The sequence below is a fragment of the Ammodytes marinus genome, assembly GCF_949987685.1.
Source record: "Ammodytes marinus genome assembly, chromosome: 2".
NCBI classification, from domain to species: Eukaryota; Metazoa; Chordata; class Actinopteri; order Uranoscopiformes; family Ammodytidae; genus Ammodytes; species Ammodytes marinus.
Genome location: NC_137231.1, coordinates 5,979,296 through 5,994,628, shown reverse-complemented (window position 1 = coordinate 5,994,628; position 15,333 = coordinate 5,979,296). Strand labels below are relative to the sequence as shown.

Genomic DNA, 15,333 nt, shown 5'->3' with positions numbered 1-15,333 from the left:
CATTGTAAGCTTTATAAAAGCGGGTTTGCACTGTTATAATTATACATAATACATATAGGCCTACTCCTACAGCAGGCCTTTATGTATTTGCATAATGGTGTTATTCATACTTATAAGTAGGCTTGTTGTTTTTCATTATGGGTACAAAAAACACAATTGAGTCAATAGATAATCATAAACACATTTTAATACAAAACAGCACAGAACAGTTATATTACACTCAGTACAGTATGCATTAGTTCTTAGTTAACAAATGCGTTGGTCAAAAAAGCTGAATTTACTTAAAATATTGTCTCTCTCAATGGATATTGGGAGTACTCATTGTAAATGGTGAACAAATAAATGTACATTGTACATGTGACCATAATTGTTGACTATGGGATACTGTTTACTTGAATTAAGTACACTTCTTGATGTATTCGGTAGAATAGTCTAACAAAACATCACCTGTCTCATAATCTTGAAACAATATGAAGAGATGTGTAAACCGTAGTCCACTTTTGACAACAGCTTAGTTATGCTTTGTTCAGTCTTGCACACTGAGGAACCTCCTCTTCTTAGCGGTGTGTGTGTATGCATGGTGACGCCACTCCACATCTGCAGTGCTCTCATTCTCCAGGGTTCCCAGCTTGATCATGTACACTAAACCAAAAAAACACATGTAAACATTTTACAAATCCCAAAGGAACAGTGGTACAGAACAGAGGAATTCCACTGAAGTTTATTAGAGGAAACTGCCTACAAATGACAATTTCCTGAAAACGGAAATCCACTCCATGCCACACTGGTTATTTTTCCTCCTTATAACTAAACTACATGACAGCCGCCTAACTTAATTATTTTCCGTTCATTTACACTGATATTTAAAAAAAAAATTTTTTTTTTGCAAATTACATTCACAGGACTTTCATAAAAGTTAAGATATTCTCATTGCTCTGTTAACTCTGCTAGGCTCTCCCATTGGTTCCTCACTGGTCCTAATTCAAAAAGGAACAGTTTGACACTTTGGGTATTAAACTGGTGTCTCTAATCATACCACACATTTTTTATAATTAAAAATATATATACTCAGCAGTGCTCTCTGGAGGAAAAGCATTGTACTCTCTCTCTCTGCACTGTTTCTAAACAATTCAAACGGCTCATTGGCATTTAAATGATTTCTGGTTATTCATTGTTCAAAATAGATAATAGGATAATATTGGATGTTACATTGATTTTTTATTTTTAGCAAACAACACTTGTTACATCCTGTCTGATAGTTATATAAGTCCCTGAAGGAACAAGCAGGATTGGGTTTGGTTCGGTCCGAGCTTACAGACTTGCCTGGTTCCACCAACAAGGGATATCTGGGCTTATGCACGGTGTATCTTGTTAGCTAGACAGTTTACTTACAGTCAATAGTTTTGTTTTAAAGCAACAACACTGTTTCCCCTGCTTCCAGAGCTATGCTAGGCTAACAGGTCCTGGACACATTTGTGGACTGGTTGAACCTAAGAAGGTAACAACAATCTATACTCACATTTCATTTCCATCCTGGGTCCTACTTCTGACAGCACGACATTCCTGTGGTCAGTTTTCTTGTAGGTGTGATGCCTGTAATGAAAGAACGTTTTACTGCTTGTATGTTCTTTTATACCTGAAATAATGCAAAGTTTGCAATGCATTTACATTGAGGCATTCATTTGGACACCGACCTGAAAGAGATGTAGTCCTCCTGGTTGGAGAATGTGATGACACGCCGGCTGTCCTCCTTGGGCACTGGAAAAAGATACTTGAGGATATTGGATACCTGTGCGAGTAGAATTCATTAGTTGTATGCACAAGCAGAGTGGTGAAAGAGAATATATCAACAGCACGGTTCAGCAGGCGCTCACCCTCTTGCCGAGTCGCGAGGAGAAGTTGTGAAAGATGAGGTGGGGGTAGGCCTCCGACATGGTGCCTATGTCTGGAACATCGTGCCTCATCACCACATTGTAAAGTGTGAAATAGGCCGTGGGTCCAAATGGCAAGTGGCACACCACCATGCCATCTGTAAATGCACAGAAAGAAACAAAACAAATAGACGTTATAGTTTTACTTTTAAAATCAATACTCTGCTTACAGGATGCACACTTAAAATAATGCTTCACTTTGTATTCCGGTTGTCCTTTTTCAACTTGATTAGATTATATTTTTTAGCCATGGAGAGTGATATAGAAATAGGTTTAGGGATAAGCAACTGGTAGATTGATTGCCATTAAATCTTGTGCTAACACACACTCCCATTGTGATGTTTGGCAAAACATCAGTGTCAGTGTGTTAGCACACTACAACTGAGGCTAATAGGAATAAGAATACTAAAATTCATCCCCTGGGAAATCTCAAATTTCTAACATACCTGAAAATAATCAGTACATGTGCATGGTCTATGCAATACTATGCAATATGTGAGCAAATTAAACTGCACAAAAAACATGCAAAATGTTTTCCCCAAACACTTATGTTTGTTTCCCAGGAGTCTAGTCTAGTCAAAGACTAGTAACCTATCGAAAGTTGGGGGAGGATCCAGTCTGACCATAGGCTATATTGACGACTACCTGAACCAATCAGGGGCTGCTTTTCCACCTAGGGGTAAATGTTTGGTCTGAATGCGGGCGGTGATGGGCCTTAGTCATTTTTTGAGCGGCTCATCCCCTCGGAGAAAGTTCAGACTGATCCATGGGAGATACACAAATTTAAACTTCGCTCATAGCCACACACACACACACACACACACACACACACACACACACACACACACACACACACACACACACACACACACACACACACACACACACACACACACACACACACACACACACACACACACACACACACACACACACACACACACACACACACACACACACACACACACACACAATCAAATGTCAGACGTGATGAATGACAGACACATAGTGAGAGCGTGGTACCTGGCTGTCCTCTGGTCTCATGCATGATGACCAGGTCTGTCACGTTGTTGGCTTTGCAGGCTCTCACCAGAGCAGCGATCTCATGGTTACCTCTGTTCATACGCTGGGCTCCAGGGAACATCAGCTTCACCTCCTGGAAGCAGTCACACACATACAGGGCATGCTCCTTAATACTCCCCACTGTCATGTATTTAAATCAAGAAAAGTCAGTTTAGGGGGGTTGGGCCCTCGTGGTTTAGAGGTTAGAGCTCAATTTACACTCTGAAGTCTTCAGTAAACTTCAACTCAAACTAGTTCATGAGACATGTTGCCAAGTGAGGGAAGGGAAGGAGGAGTCGGTGGTCATTTTTTTTAAATCAACATTTAGTTAGCAGCAGTAACTGTTGGTGGCTAACCTCAGTGTAAGCCACCAAGAGTTCCTGTAGCCTTGAAGCATTGATGTTTGCGAGCAACAGAAAGCCGCCTCAAACTGGCCCCAAACGCGACCATAGGATTATGTGTCTGTAATGACTTTGCTGAGAAGGTCTTTTGGTCCATCTAGGGCCATGAACAAGCATGTGTTAGACAACAAATGGATTAATGGAATGGAATTATCTTTCTTGAATTAAATTATCATTTGTATTCTCCTTCCCAAAGACCATTCATGCATGTCGATAAAACAATTCATATTTGACTCATATATAAAATGTACATGTTTGCAACTTTGCATTTTCAAATAAGTATCTAATGACTTTCTTTTGTAAGTTGGTATTGTCTTTAGAGACCAGCTCAATTTAACCCCCCAAAAAGGATTATATTAATTTAATATAAGATTCATTGGACGTGTTACAATTGAACATCTGTCTCTATTTTCTCTCTGTATAAAAGTTATTTTAGTGAACATCTACGAAAAACAATCATTTTGAAATGACAGACCTTTAGATACAGTATTGCAGTAAACGTAGACTACACTCTGTGCCCGGAAACCATTCCAGCAGCTTTCTGTTGTTTTTTAGGTGGTCAGCCAGCCCATCATCCTTAGAGTAAACAAGCTTTCCGGACGGAGTCATTTATCACAGTGAAAATTGCAAACTGACCTTGGCAAACATCTTGAGTCTGGAGCTGGGGTCTCTGGAAGTGGTCACCATGATTTTGGGATCTTCCACTCCGGCCCATTTATACTCATCGTCCATGTGCGAGCTGACACCTGCACAGAAGTTGCACAAAGTAATCAACGGAGGTGAATACAGTGCTGATGGTTGAACACTGATACATGGGTGTTGTGTAATATATGATACATCACCAACCTTCTGCCCCTTCATCGTCATACTCCAGCAGTTTCTGGAGCTGCAGAGCATCTTTGCGGACCTCGGTTGGGAGCAGGCGATTTTCTTCAGAGAAAAAAACAAACAGCATGTGTTAGGCCAGGATTTGTGGTGGGATCACTGTCACCGCTGACTACTTATATTACAAAAAAATACAGCAGGAGAAATGGAACTTAAGCCTTGATTCCTAGGAGAGGTGCGGTTCGGTGCAACTCGGGACCCAATTATTTACGTTTCCACTGTCAATGGTTGGGAAGGGTATGAAATAAGCGACCGGTGACGCACTTTTTTTTGTCACCCTTTCGTTGGGGGTACCAAGCCATCCCAAACTAAGGGTCCAAAAAGGGTGGAGCTACACACTGCAATCTGCCATTGGTCGACGGTATAGTCATTTCTGTGCTAGAGATAAACCGCCATGTGTAATCTCCTCTGCAAGAGTGAATAATTTTGTGTTTAGAGGGAAATGGTGGCGCCCATCTCTCTGTTAACTGTGTGCCGGTTTTCCCTCTTCCTTGAATTAATCAGCGAGCTAAACTGTGTCCCGCTGCTATGACGTCACCATAGGTATTTAGCTGCCGCGGCCAGCCTCTGACCCGTACTACATCTAACATTACCGTGCCCAAGTGAACCGTGCTGCTCAGTGGAAAAGAGGCCTTAGTGATCATCACGCGCCCCACACACATCCTGCGTCTACCTCTGGAGCGCGTCGCGTTACCTTACTGCTGCCTCTCTCGGACTTTTCTCGGACACACATGCAACGTCTCAGCAGCTGCTGCTGCAGCGCTGCTTCTAAAAGCCCTATCTTTCTACAAAGAGTTTTCATGGATAATTCCCATTAAAATGAAGTTCTTTCATGTCATCTATGATGCATATGATTTATATTGAGTCTGGACAGTAATCCGTGCGCCCCATTGCCATTTTTCTTCTTTTCTTTTGCCATATTTTCGCTTGTTGGAAGTTTTATTTTGAAGGGGACACACCAGGAAATGGTGAAACTACAGCGAAAGCTGCCAGTATGAAGTCAATATGACTCTCAGCAGAGTATTTCAAAAATCACTTTACTGATTTATACGGGAGAGAGAGGGGGGTGTGGTCGGGGAAGAAGAAGGCCGTAGACACAGATAGAGCAACGGAAAACTGTTGCGCTCATCATGATCTTTTTTATTTCTTCACTATATTGGATCTCTATATGTGTCATTTATCCAAAAATGAAATGCCAGAACTAATTGAAAATTAGGTTTTAAATCCCTCGGATTTTGATTGCACAATTAAATCGTGAAATAAAGGGATTATTCGCGTATACGACTGAGGGATGTTTTATTTTGAAATAAACACACCGGGTAAACGTGTAACTAGAGTGAATGCTGCTGGTATGACTGTCAGCAGAGTATTTCTCTATCAGTTAAAGCACAGAGACGCGAGAGAGACGCGCTGCTCTCAGAAAAAAATAGGCGAGCCTCCTGAGGTGAAGGGGAGCGTCGCTGCAGACGTGCCTCCGACGCGCCTCAGCAGTGCGTCTGAGGTTGGATGTGTGCTCGCTCTACGTTGATTTCACAGTCTGTGACCAAAAGTCAGACGCAGACGCGAGGTAGACGCGCAGTAGAGGTAGGATGTGTGTGGGGCGCGTCATGCCTCCCCATACCTTCGAGTGCTCCTTTCAGCTTGTCTTTCTTCTCCTCAATGGTCCGCAGCCGGTCCTCCTGGGCCTTCCTGTACAGGTATTCTCTCCTCAGTCTGGTCTCTCTGCGAAGCTACAACGACCATCATATCAGCATTAACATTACAGCCACAAACACACAGAAATACAGGCTCTCTCTACAGACTCAGGACATTTCGTAGAGTGTGCTTGGTGCAGAAGCGTGTGATGTCATATTTTGGCATGGTCAGAAAGTTGAAATCATTCCAGAATTATTTTGAATACAACATGGTTTTAAATGTATATTTTATTAAGTATTTTAAATGACACACTGCCAATCATAATTTTTTATCAAGCACTGGTCAATTTAGTCTAGTCTGCTTCCATAACATGTCTTATCATATGTCAAAGATCCAACATGTACATTCAGGTGTTTGTTTGACTAAACCATGTCTGTTTGCGACTGTATTTTGTCCTATACAACCATCTTTAATAGCCATTATCAACATTAGTTTCTTTCAATACTCGCAACTTCTAAAGCACTTACATCAACTAAACGTTCTATTATCATTATTAGCAGTGCTATTCTAAATCTGAACGGATTCGTTCAGTTATTCGATAATAAGTTAAAAATGTTATACCCCATTCACTTGCAGTAGCTGGCTTTAAAACATGCTAAACGCCTTATTATGACATTCCTTTATAAAAATAGACCACTTCTAAATTTTAAATACAGGTAAATGGCAACATGTTGACTTCTATGTCTAATTCACTTCTCCTGAGCAGTGGAAGTTCTCCTAACTTCATGCAGAATGCAAGTGTAGCGTTTGGTTATCAAGGTAAGATCCTACCTAGTCACTTTGAACGTGGTGTGTGGGTTTGTAGGAATGAGCTCATGTTATTTAGCTGTTTTTTTTAAACGCAGTTCTGCTTGTCTTCCTTATTCCAGTCCCACAAGGGGCGATTTCCATTATCACACCACATCCATATAGCCTAGCTAGCTGACTATGTTGGATAGGGTAGTTTAATAATTTATTTATTCAACTTTAATCGATTATCAGCTTGTAGAGCAGAAGGTGCTGTTTAGACTCATTGTGACATCAAACAAACAGGAATAACCAATGTAGCATGTGTACTGTTGGCTCGTTTGCTAATGACAATTCGTAATTCGCTAGGTTATATTTTATATCAAGCTATTACATGAAGTTTTTAATCATTTATTTTTAACTTACCATGATTTTTCTTTAGCAAACAGCTACTCAGCTAGTAGGCAAGTATTGCACACATGGAGATGGGACTACTTCCGTATAAGAGTGTCCTTCATTGGCTGAGAGAGAAGCCAATGAGAGCACACGATACTGAGTAGATATATTTTCAAAATAAAAGCCCCAAGGACTCAAGGATTTCCCATAGAAAAACAAAAAAATATATTTTTTGTTTGTTTTTCTGACTATCTTGAGCAAGAGCTTCAGACTGGCATCAAACAGCTCCATTTCCATCAGTGTATTACTAAGATGAGTTATACCTCTTGTTCTGGGCACAACTTATTTTTTTGGTAAATATTAAATTCTATTCTATATGTGTTATTGAAAACTGAATCAACTTACATGTGAGAGAAAAAACAACAACAAAAACACAGAAGAATACAGAACCTTTTACTTTTTCAATAGGCCTACTTTATATGGTAACAGGATGTAATGATGACGACAGATAACATCAGTGTAGGTAAGCATTTCCTGTCCTTAAAAAAAGCATCCTCTCTTCCTCTGTACTAAATCTTATTTTGAGCATAACAACTTTCAGTGCTTGGATTATGCATCTTCTAATTTTGACATTGCTTCTGGCTGTAGGTAAGTGTTGACTTTCACCATGATGGATAACTCAGGTCTTAAGTTTTAAATTCAAAAGTTTAAAAATGTAATTACTGGATTATACTACTGTATTCGGTCAAGTGCCACTTAGTACCGGAAATCAAGAGCAAAATGCCTTGATATGAGATACAAAGCCATTTAGATTTAGTGTTTAGGATAGATAAAATGGTCTACTGATATCATGGACATATAAAGAAACTGATATGCCAAGTGTCCAGTAAAGATGAATGATTGTATGTAGTCATTTAAAATCCCTTTCTCTCTAGTAGTCTATATGTGGAGTAAATCCGTTATATTTCAGGAAAAGCAGAAACATTTAAACATATATGGCAGCCTTTCCTGGACTATATAGCAGAACTGAAGTGACCCTCATGACACCTTTTTGACTTTTTATATTTTGCTTAACATTTACCTAGTTTAACCTTCAATCACATCTAGACACACTTGTGTGTTTTGGGATTTTAATTTCTAGCATATCTTTTTCATTTGTTGCTTATATTGTGTATAATTTGGCCAGCTTGTGCATTTTAGGGTTTTCTCAATTTTTTTCATGAATACTTTATGTTCTGCCTTTTGTAAACACCCCTACTGCAAATACTCACACCTTTACACCTAAGCACAAAAGTGTGTCCCATTGAAACCCATTCAAATCCGTTGAAATCTCTATTTTTGATCCTGCTTGAATAACAAGTATAAAACATGCAATGTCTAATTTTTCCACTTCAATCGAGGCCTGGGGCTTCAAGTGTGTGCTCCGAGGCATTTCTTTGGAGATGACGTCATTTTTACTATATGTGGCAAATGGAGAAAAAAAAGTTTTTTTGCGAAATAGGGCGCTCGCACTCTATCCTTCTCCTACTCTCGTTACACAAGTTTTAGGGCATTATTCTTGTGTTAGTGTGCGAGTAGGTGTGTGTGGGAATGAATGCACATCAAAGTTTGTGTATGTGCACGCACGCGCGGGTCTTCAGCGTGCACACTTTATTACTGTATGAGCGAATGGGTTGAAGCGCAGGTGCTTTCAAATGGCCTTTATCCATACCATTCCATTCATGTGCATTTTTCATGCAAAAGTTCAAAGCACCACATTTTTTTTTGTTACAAACTACTTAAAACAGACATCTACCCCTGGCCCTTGCACAACTTTGATATAAATGAAACTCAGGTCCTTTCCCAGATCATGAAAGTTAATGCCGCCGTGAAAATCAGAATATACGCAGACTTTGTTTAGACAGGTGCACAATGCTCCTCTCTACATTAGTAGAGAGGAGAAAAGCTTCTGATTTCTTACCTGGCATCATGGAGAGACTATACTGTACCGAGGAAGCGCGGCTTATGGTCATGGAGACGGACGAAGAGCCCGAGGAGGCAGATTGCACATCGGACTCCGATACGGATACGGCGGATGAGGATGCAGACTTGGACTACCATCCGGACCCTGACACATCCTCCGCCAGCTCCAGTGAAGCATCCGATTCAGGGGAAGAGGAGGCTCTTCCGGACCAGCTATGGGGGTCCAAGAACGGCCTCATCCACTGGGCACCGTCAAACGCCCAGACGCTCCGGTACTTCCCTGCAGAAACCGGACTCACTCCAGGACCAACCCGCTATGCTGTGGCCCGCGTCAATGAGCTCGTAGACACCTTTATTTGTTTTTTACACCAGAGATGACGGCGCTGATCACTGCTTATACAAACCTGCACGGGAACAGGACGGTCCGGGACAGGAAGGATGTTGATGACATCACCGTGCGGAGCTACATCGGTCTCCTCCTGCTGGCCGGTGTTTACCGCTCTCGGGGAGAAGCGACCCGCAGCCTTTGGGAGCATGAGACTGGCAGGCAAATTTTCAGGGCGACAATGTCCGTGAAGACATTTGAGAGACTGGCAACAATCATCCGTTTCGATGACAGACTTTCTAGACCGCGGCGCAGGGGAAACGGCAAGCTGGCTGCAGTAAGGGAAATGTGGGATCTCTGGACGGCCAGGCTCCCCCTGATGTTCAACCCAGATAAAGATGTCTGCGTCGACGAGCAGTTGGTACCGTACAGGGGGCGCTGCCAGTTCCGGCAGTATATGCCAAAGAAGCCGGCCAGATATGGGCTGAAAATGTGGGTCACATCATGCGATGTGAAAACTGCATACGCATGGAGGGTGTCTGTCTACACCGGCCGAACAGCTGGTGAGCCCGCAGAGCGGAACCAGGGAAGTAGGGTCGTGCTGGAGGGCCTGAAAGGCATGACTGACTCAATTATATTTTTATATGTGTGATAAGTTCTGATGCTGGTTCAATAAAATGTAAAATAATTTAATAAAAAAATCTAATGATTTCATTTTTATAGGCTCATTTCTCATGGACACACAAGTGTGTCGAAGGTGTAAAAGTGTGAGTATTTTATGAAAAATGGCACTGCAAAAAAATAGAAAATGCAAATTGATAAATGTTGCTGCTAATCTTTCACACACACTAGCCTGCAATAACCAAACCAGAAATAGTCTAGTTTGCATAACGTTTTTTGAAAATAAATCATATTTTGCATATTTCAACCGATAAAAAGGGGGTTTTGATTGTCAAATCATGTCAATTAAAGGGTTAATTATCAAAAAAATACATTAATATTGTATATGTATGTTTAGTTCTGATGCTGGTTTAAAATAAAATAAATTTTTTTTTAAATAAAAACATTACTCTATATCATTTTTATAGGCTCATTTCTCATGGACACACAAGTGTGTCGAAGGTGTAAAAGTGTGAGTATTTTATGAAAAATGGCACTGCAAAAAAATAGAATATGCAAATTGATAAATGTTGCTGCTAATCTTTCACACACACTAGCCTGCAATAACCATACCAGAAATAGTCTAGTTTGCATAACGTTTTTTGAAAATAAAACATATTTTGCACATTTCAACCGATAAAAAGGGGGTTTTGATTGTCAAATCATGTCAATTAAAGGGTAAATTAACAAAAAAATACATTCATATTTTATATGTATGTTTAGTTCTGATGCTGGTTTAAAATAAAATGTAATTTTTTTTTAACAAAAATATTACTTTATATCATTTTTATAGGCTCATTTCTCATGGACACACAAGTGTGTCGAAGGTGTAAAAGTGTGAGTATTTTATGAAATATGGCACTGCAAAAAAATAGAAAATACAAATTGATAAATGTTGCTGCTAATCTTTCACACACACTAGCCTGCAATAACCAAACCAGAAATAGTCTAGTTTGCATAACGTTTTTTGAAAATAAATCATATTTTGCATATTTCAACCGATAAAAAGGGGGTTTTGATTGTCAAATCATGTCAATTAAAGGGTTAATTAACAAAAAAATACATTCATATTTTATATGTATGTTTAGTTCAGATGCTGGTTTAAAATAAAATGTAATTTTTTTTAACAAAAATATTACTTTATATCATTTTTATAGGCTCATTTCTCATGGACACACAAGTGTGTCGAAGGTGTAAAAGTGTGATTATTTTAAAGGAGCATGGAAGGGTTAAACAATGTCCTTATGTGTCACATTGAAATAGTCAATAATCAATTCATTTTTTTCAGCGTATATTCAAATTATAAAGCCTACAATATATGATGATCTATTCTTATGTCTTGGGTGCAAAAATCATAATTAGTACGGTATCTAGTAACTTCAGTTTTCAGATAAATGTAGTGGAGTTTGGGGGAGGTGGGTTTGGGGGGGGGGGGGTGCTCATGGTGTAGTGGTTAGACCATGAGGCCCAGTCCTCTCAGTGGACTGGGTCGGTTCTCTGTATGTCATTCCCCTCTCTGCCCCATTTAATATCTGTCTCTCTGCACTAGGAGTTAATAGGAGAATATTCTGAACTGAAAGTTAGTGTATAGAAGTACATAAAAGAACATATTCAAGTAAAGTAAAACGGCCTCAAACGTGTAGTGAAGTACAGTAGGCCTACAGTACTAGAGTACATTTACTTAGTAACAGTACATTCCAGCTCTGGTATTAAAACAATTGTGAAGATGATAACATAGGTTACGATGGCATGGCTTCCCTTGTATTGTATATCGAAAGAGGTCATACAGTTTAGTTGACCAGGTATTTGACTGTGTGCAGGTGGCTGTGAGGCAGTCTGGCAAACGCTGACCTGTCCCTATGAACCAGAGCAGGAGAGCCTGCCGAGGGTTTGGTGCAGGCAGAGCTCCAGTGACTGCTGCAGCGGCCTCTCCTTCAGCCAGGATGAGCACTCAGTGGACGGGGGTAAAGTGATGGTGACCCAGGGCCCGGACTCTTTCACTGTGGCCGTGGTGGAGCCCAGCCACGGACAGGGAGTGTACTGGTGCGGCCTGCTGAGCAAAAACAACACCGTCATCAAGCTGGCTGAAGCTTACTTTCACAGCTGTAAGTAGAGGAGAAGCTTTTTTTAAGGGTCACATCACACAGTAGTTAGTATACACATTTTCAGGTTCAAAATTGTAATGTGTTGTCATGGTGTAATTGTCCCCAAACACCCTTTATATTTCTCACAGTGCCATTGTTAAACCTCTTTGACTATGACACAGGTTTTATGAAAAGTGGGGAATAAGAGAAAGGGTTTTTTTTCTCATACTTTGGGAGTCTCTTGTCACACGGAGGACCCATTTTGATACACGTTTGATATACAAGGGTATCAAATTCATGTTCTTCAGAAAGCTGGGTCTAGCAAATCATAGAAATGTAAATGCTGTCATTACACGCCATCAATAGCCAAGTGCCATTCATATTTTCCTTTGCAGCTTCTGGTGCTTACGTCTGGAGTATCTGTCGCTGGATGGTGCTGCCTCTGTTGCCCACGGTGACCATATTCACCAGCATTTACTTCAGAAGTGAGTCATTCTGCTGCTTAAGCCAAAACACAAACCAGAAAAAAAGAAGAGGCTGACATGATTTAATGCGTAAAACTGCTTTATAGTTGTCATGTACTGTTCTTATTGCTCCTCTGCAAGGCTATATTTAGTATTTGAATATGTGTCAATTACGGTTTTTAATTATCTTTATGCAAGGTTTAATTTATTTACTTAGTTTGGTATGGTTTTAACCTGACATGGGTGGGGGTGTTTTTTTTTGTTGGTATGTATGCTGCTACTGGATGTCAGAAGTTCCTTCGGGATCAATAAAGTATCTATCTATCTATCTATCTATCTATCTATCTATCTATCTATCTATCTATCTATCTATCTATCTATCTATCTATCTAGTTAAGTTGAAAATGACTAAATGCTCCAATCTTTCTTTAACAGCAACAACACACACGTTGAAGGTAAAACATTGGTCAATTTTAATGCAACATAATTTTGAAATTTGAAGTATAATGCATACATCACAGATAGATTGAGGGCAGTTGGCATAACATGTTTTTCTTTTTTCTCTCTAGAAGGAAGAGGAGTCTTACGACTATGATGATATTGCTATGAGCAGAGCGCTGGCTGATCCACAGTATGAGAACGAAGCGTCTGTCTTTGAGCTGGAAGGATGAGGGGGAGCAATGTTAGGCGGTCACACACACACACACACACACACACACACACACACACACACACACACACAGTAGACGGGAGTGACTTGCTTTACACTTAGTGCAGTAGTTTGTTTGGTGGCAAAGGCATGCACAAAATCATCCAAGTCCTTTTTCATATTGTGATAGGAATTTTTATTTTTGAAAAGGTCACCTATTATGCATAATGCACCTTTACATGTTCTTATCAACAATAATATGGGTTTCCGGTGGGATTAGATGAGACATAACAAACTTCTCTCTTTTCCTCCACCTATTACAGATATCTGTTTTCAAAAACCCCAGTCAGCTTTCTTTTCCCTTTATGATGTCGTAAGTGGAAAAGCTACCTAATTTGGGACTACCTTCACCTGTGAAAAGCCACACCCCCAGATACCTCTGGGCCAATCAGAGCAGACTGGACTTATTGGAAGGCGGCGGGGCCTAACAAGACATGCTCTACAACTGAGCATTTCAAGATAGGTCATTTAGCTATAGCACTGGGAAATATAAAGTTTGTTTATTATCAAATTACAATTTTGAGCCTGAAAATTAGCATTCTATTTGACCTTCAAATAAACAAAGACACAATACATGGGATTTATGAAGAAATAAGTTTGCATTTATTGGACAAACCAAACGTAGGCAAACTCACACAAAGTGTAAAGATGGAACATGTCATGGGGGTGAAAAATAAATGAAGGGTTCCGTTCCAAAATGTCATACATCCATATGGAAAAAACAACCTGTGTAGTGTATATCCGTTCTGCAAAATAACAAATGGCAGATTTTTACTATCATTGTTTCCACATGGTGTGTATCTCCTTTTTGGAACAAAGCTCTTCAAATATATAGATTTTATTTATAGACTTTTTACATTCTTTTCTTGCTGTACATTGAAGTCTCATGCTTTGCTTGAAACTGTGCTTTCAGCATTTATCCTCAATTACACGACAAAAAGACACAAAAAAAGGAGCATACAGTATTCAGGATCAATGCTGCATAGTTTCAACTTTGGAATTTATCAAACATCATTTCTTTGTAAACCAATAAGAGTGTAACCGTGTTATGTATGGGAGATGGAAACCGTATTAAATCTATCTAAAAAATACACATCTCTCTTAAATGCAAGGAATGCTTCACTTATCTGAAACATTTGCTTGATTTTGCAATATATGGAAGATACTGCACATCGTATCAGTCTATTATGAGCAAGCATATGTGAGATATCGGACAAATAGAAATAACGTGAGATGTTTTAGCAGTTCATATCACCATGGAAATGTCCTTAAAAGCAATTGGAGTAAACCTTTGGAGAATGTATTACAGGATGGAGTTAGACAATGTGAACACCTCTAACCCAAAAAAAGCTGCACTGCATGTTGGGACACTTTCAGCCCACAGTCACACAGACAATCCTGATATTTTTTTTTGTTGCAACAAAATAAAACATAATGCAATAAATAAGACAAGGATAAAACAATCAGCAGATCTTGGAAATGTTACTTACATTGAAATATGAACATAATTTCATAATAGTCCTTTAAAAAAAAGGATGGTGTGTTGCTGTCCAATGAGAATCAAACAAAACAACAACAAAAAAGACAAAACAAGTGTACTGATTCACTGCACTCTTATAACAAACACAACCATTCTGGACCCGACCGAGCTAGCTAGCTAACACTTAACGATAAGAACACTTCAAAATGGTTCGTGAGGATAGCGGCACACACATTCCCTTGTAGTAACCTCCATTAAGGCCATTGCAGAAAACAGGAAGATCATCTGTGTGTGTGGGTGTGAAGCAGAGAGAGAGTTGTGCCAGACAGGGAGGGAAGGTAACTTTACGCAGCTACTTTTGACCACTGGATTAACTCCAGTGATGACTTTACAGTGACACTGGACCAGAGGCTGTCGTCACACCAAGACTACATCCACACTTAAGTGGCTCCATTGTCATAAAATCAGTAAACGTCCACCTTAGAATTTTTATTTTCTCCATACACACTGAAAAAAAGTCATTTAATTGTTGCTATGATTTGGATATTCAGAC

General features: G+C 39.8%; 2 protein-coding genes across 3 annotated transcripts in view; both read right to left on the bottom strand.

Annotated features, from left to right (window-relative positions):
• Positions 1–167: 167 nt before the first annotated feature.
• imp4 (IMP U3 small nucleolar ribonucleoprotein 4) lies at positions 168–7,216 on the bottom strand. The gene is made up of 9 exons (XM_080048386.1): positions 7,127–7,216; positions 5,901–6,009; positions 4,241–4,324; positions 4,031–4,140; positions 2,955–3,087; positions 1,875–2,029; positions 1,695–1,789; positions 1,520–1,593; positions 168–642 (listed from the first exon to the last, which is right to left on the bottom strand). The coding sequence occupies exons 1-9, from the start codon at positions 7,127–7,129 to the stop codon at positions 527–529; spliced, it is 879 nt and encodes a 292-aa protein (XP_079904512.1). The 5' UTR covers positions 7,130–7,216; the 3' UTR covers positions 168–526.
• Positions 7,217–13,632: 6,416 nt separating this feature from the next.
• Positions 13,633–15,333, bottom strand: part of rabl6b (RAB, member RAS oncogene family-like 6b) — a 21,557-nt gene continuing 19,856 nt past the window's right edge. For both annotated transcript variants that reach the window (XM_080046022.1, XM_080046023.1), the window contains one exon: positions 13,633–15,333. This exon is cut by the window's right edge and continues 2,381 nt beyond it. The gene's annotated coding sequence lies outside the window, so the exon portion shown is untranslated.

Excerpts from the sequence above, each read along its gene's own strand:
- imp4 (XM_080048386.1), bottom strand. Across the intron at positions 1,790-1,874 it reads CCTCGCGACTCGGCAAGAGG|GTATCCAATATCCTCAAGTA; the intron begins GTGAGCGCCTGC and ends CTACTCGCACAG. Across the intron at positions 1,594-1,694 it reads GAGGACTACATCTCTTTCAG|GCATCACACCTACAAGAAAA; the intron begins GTCGGTGTCCAA and ends CTTTCATTACAG.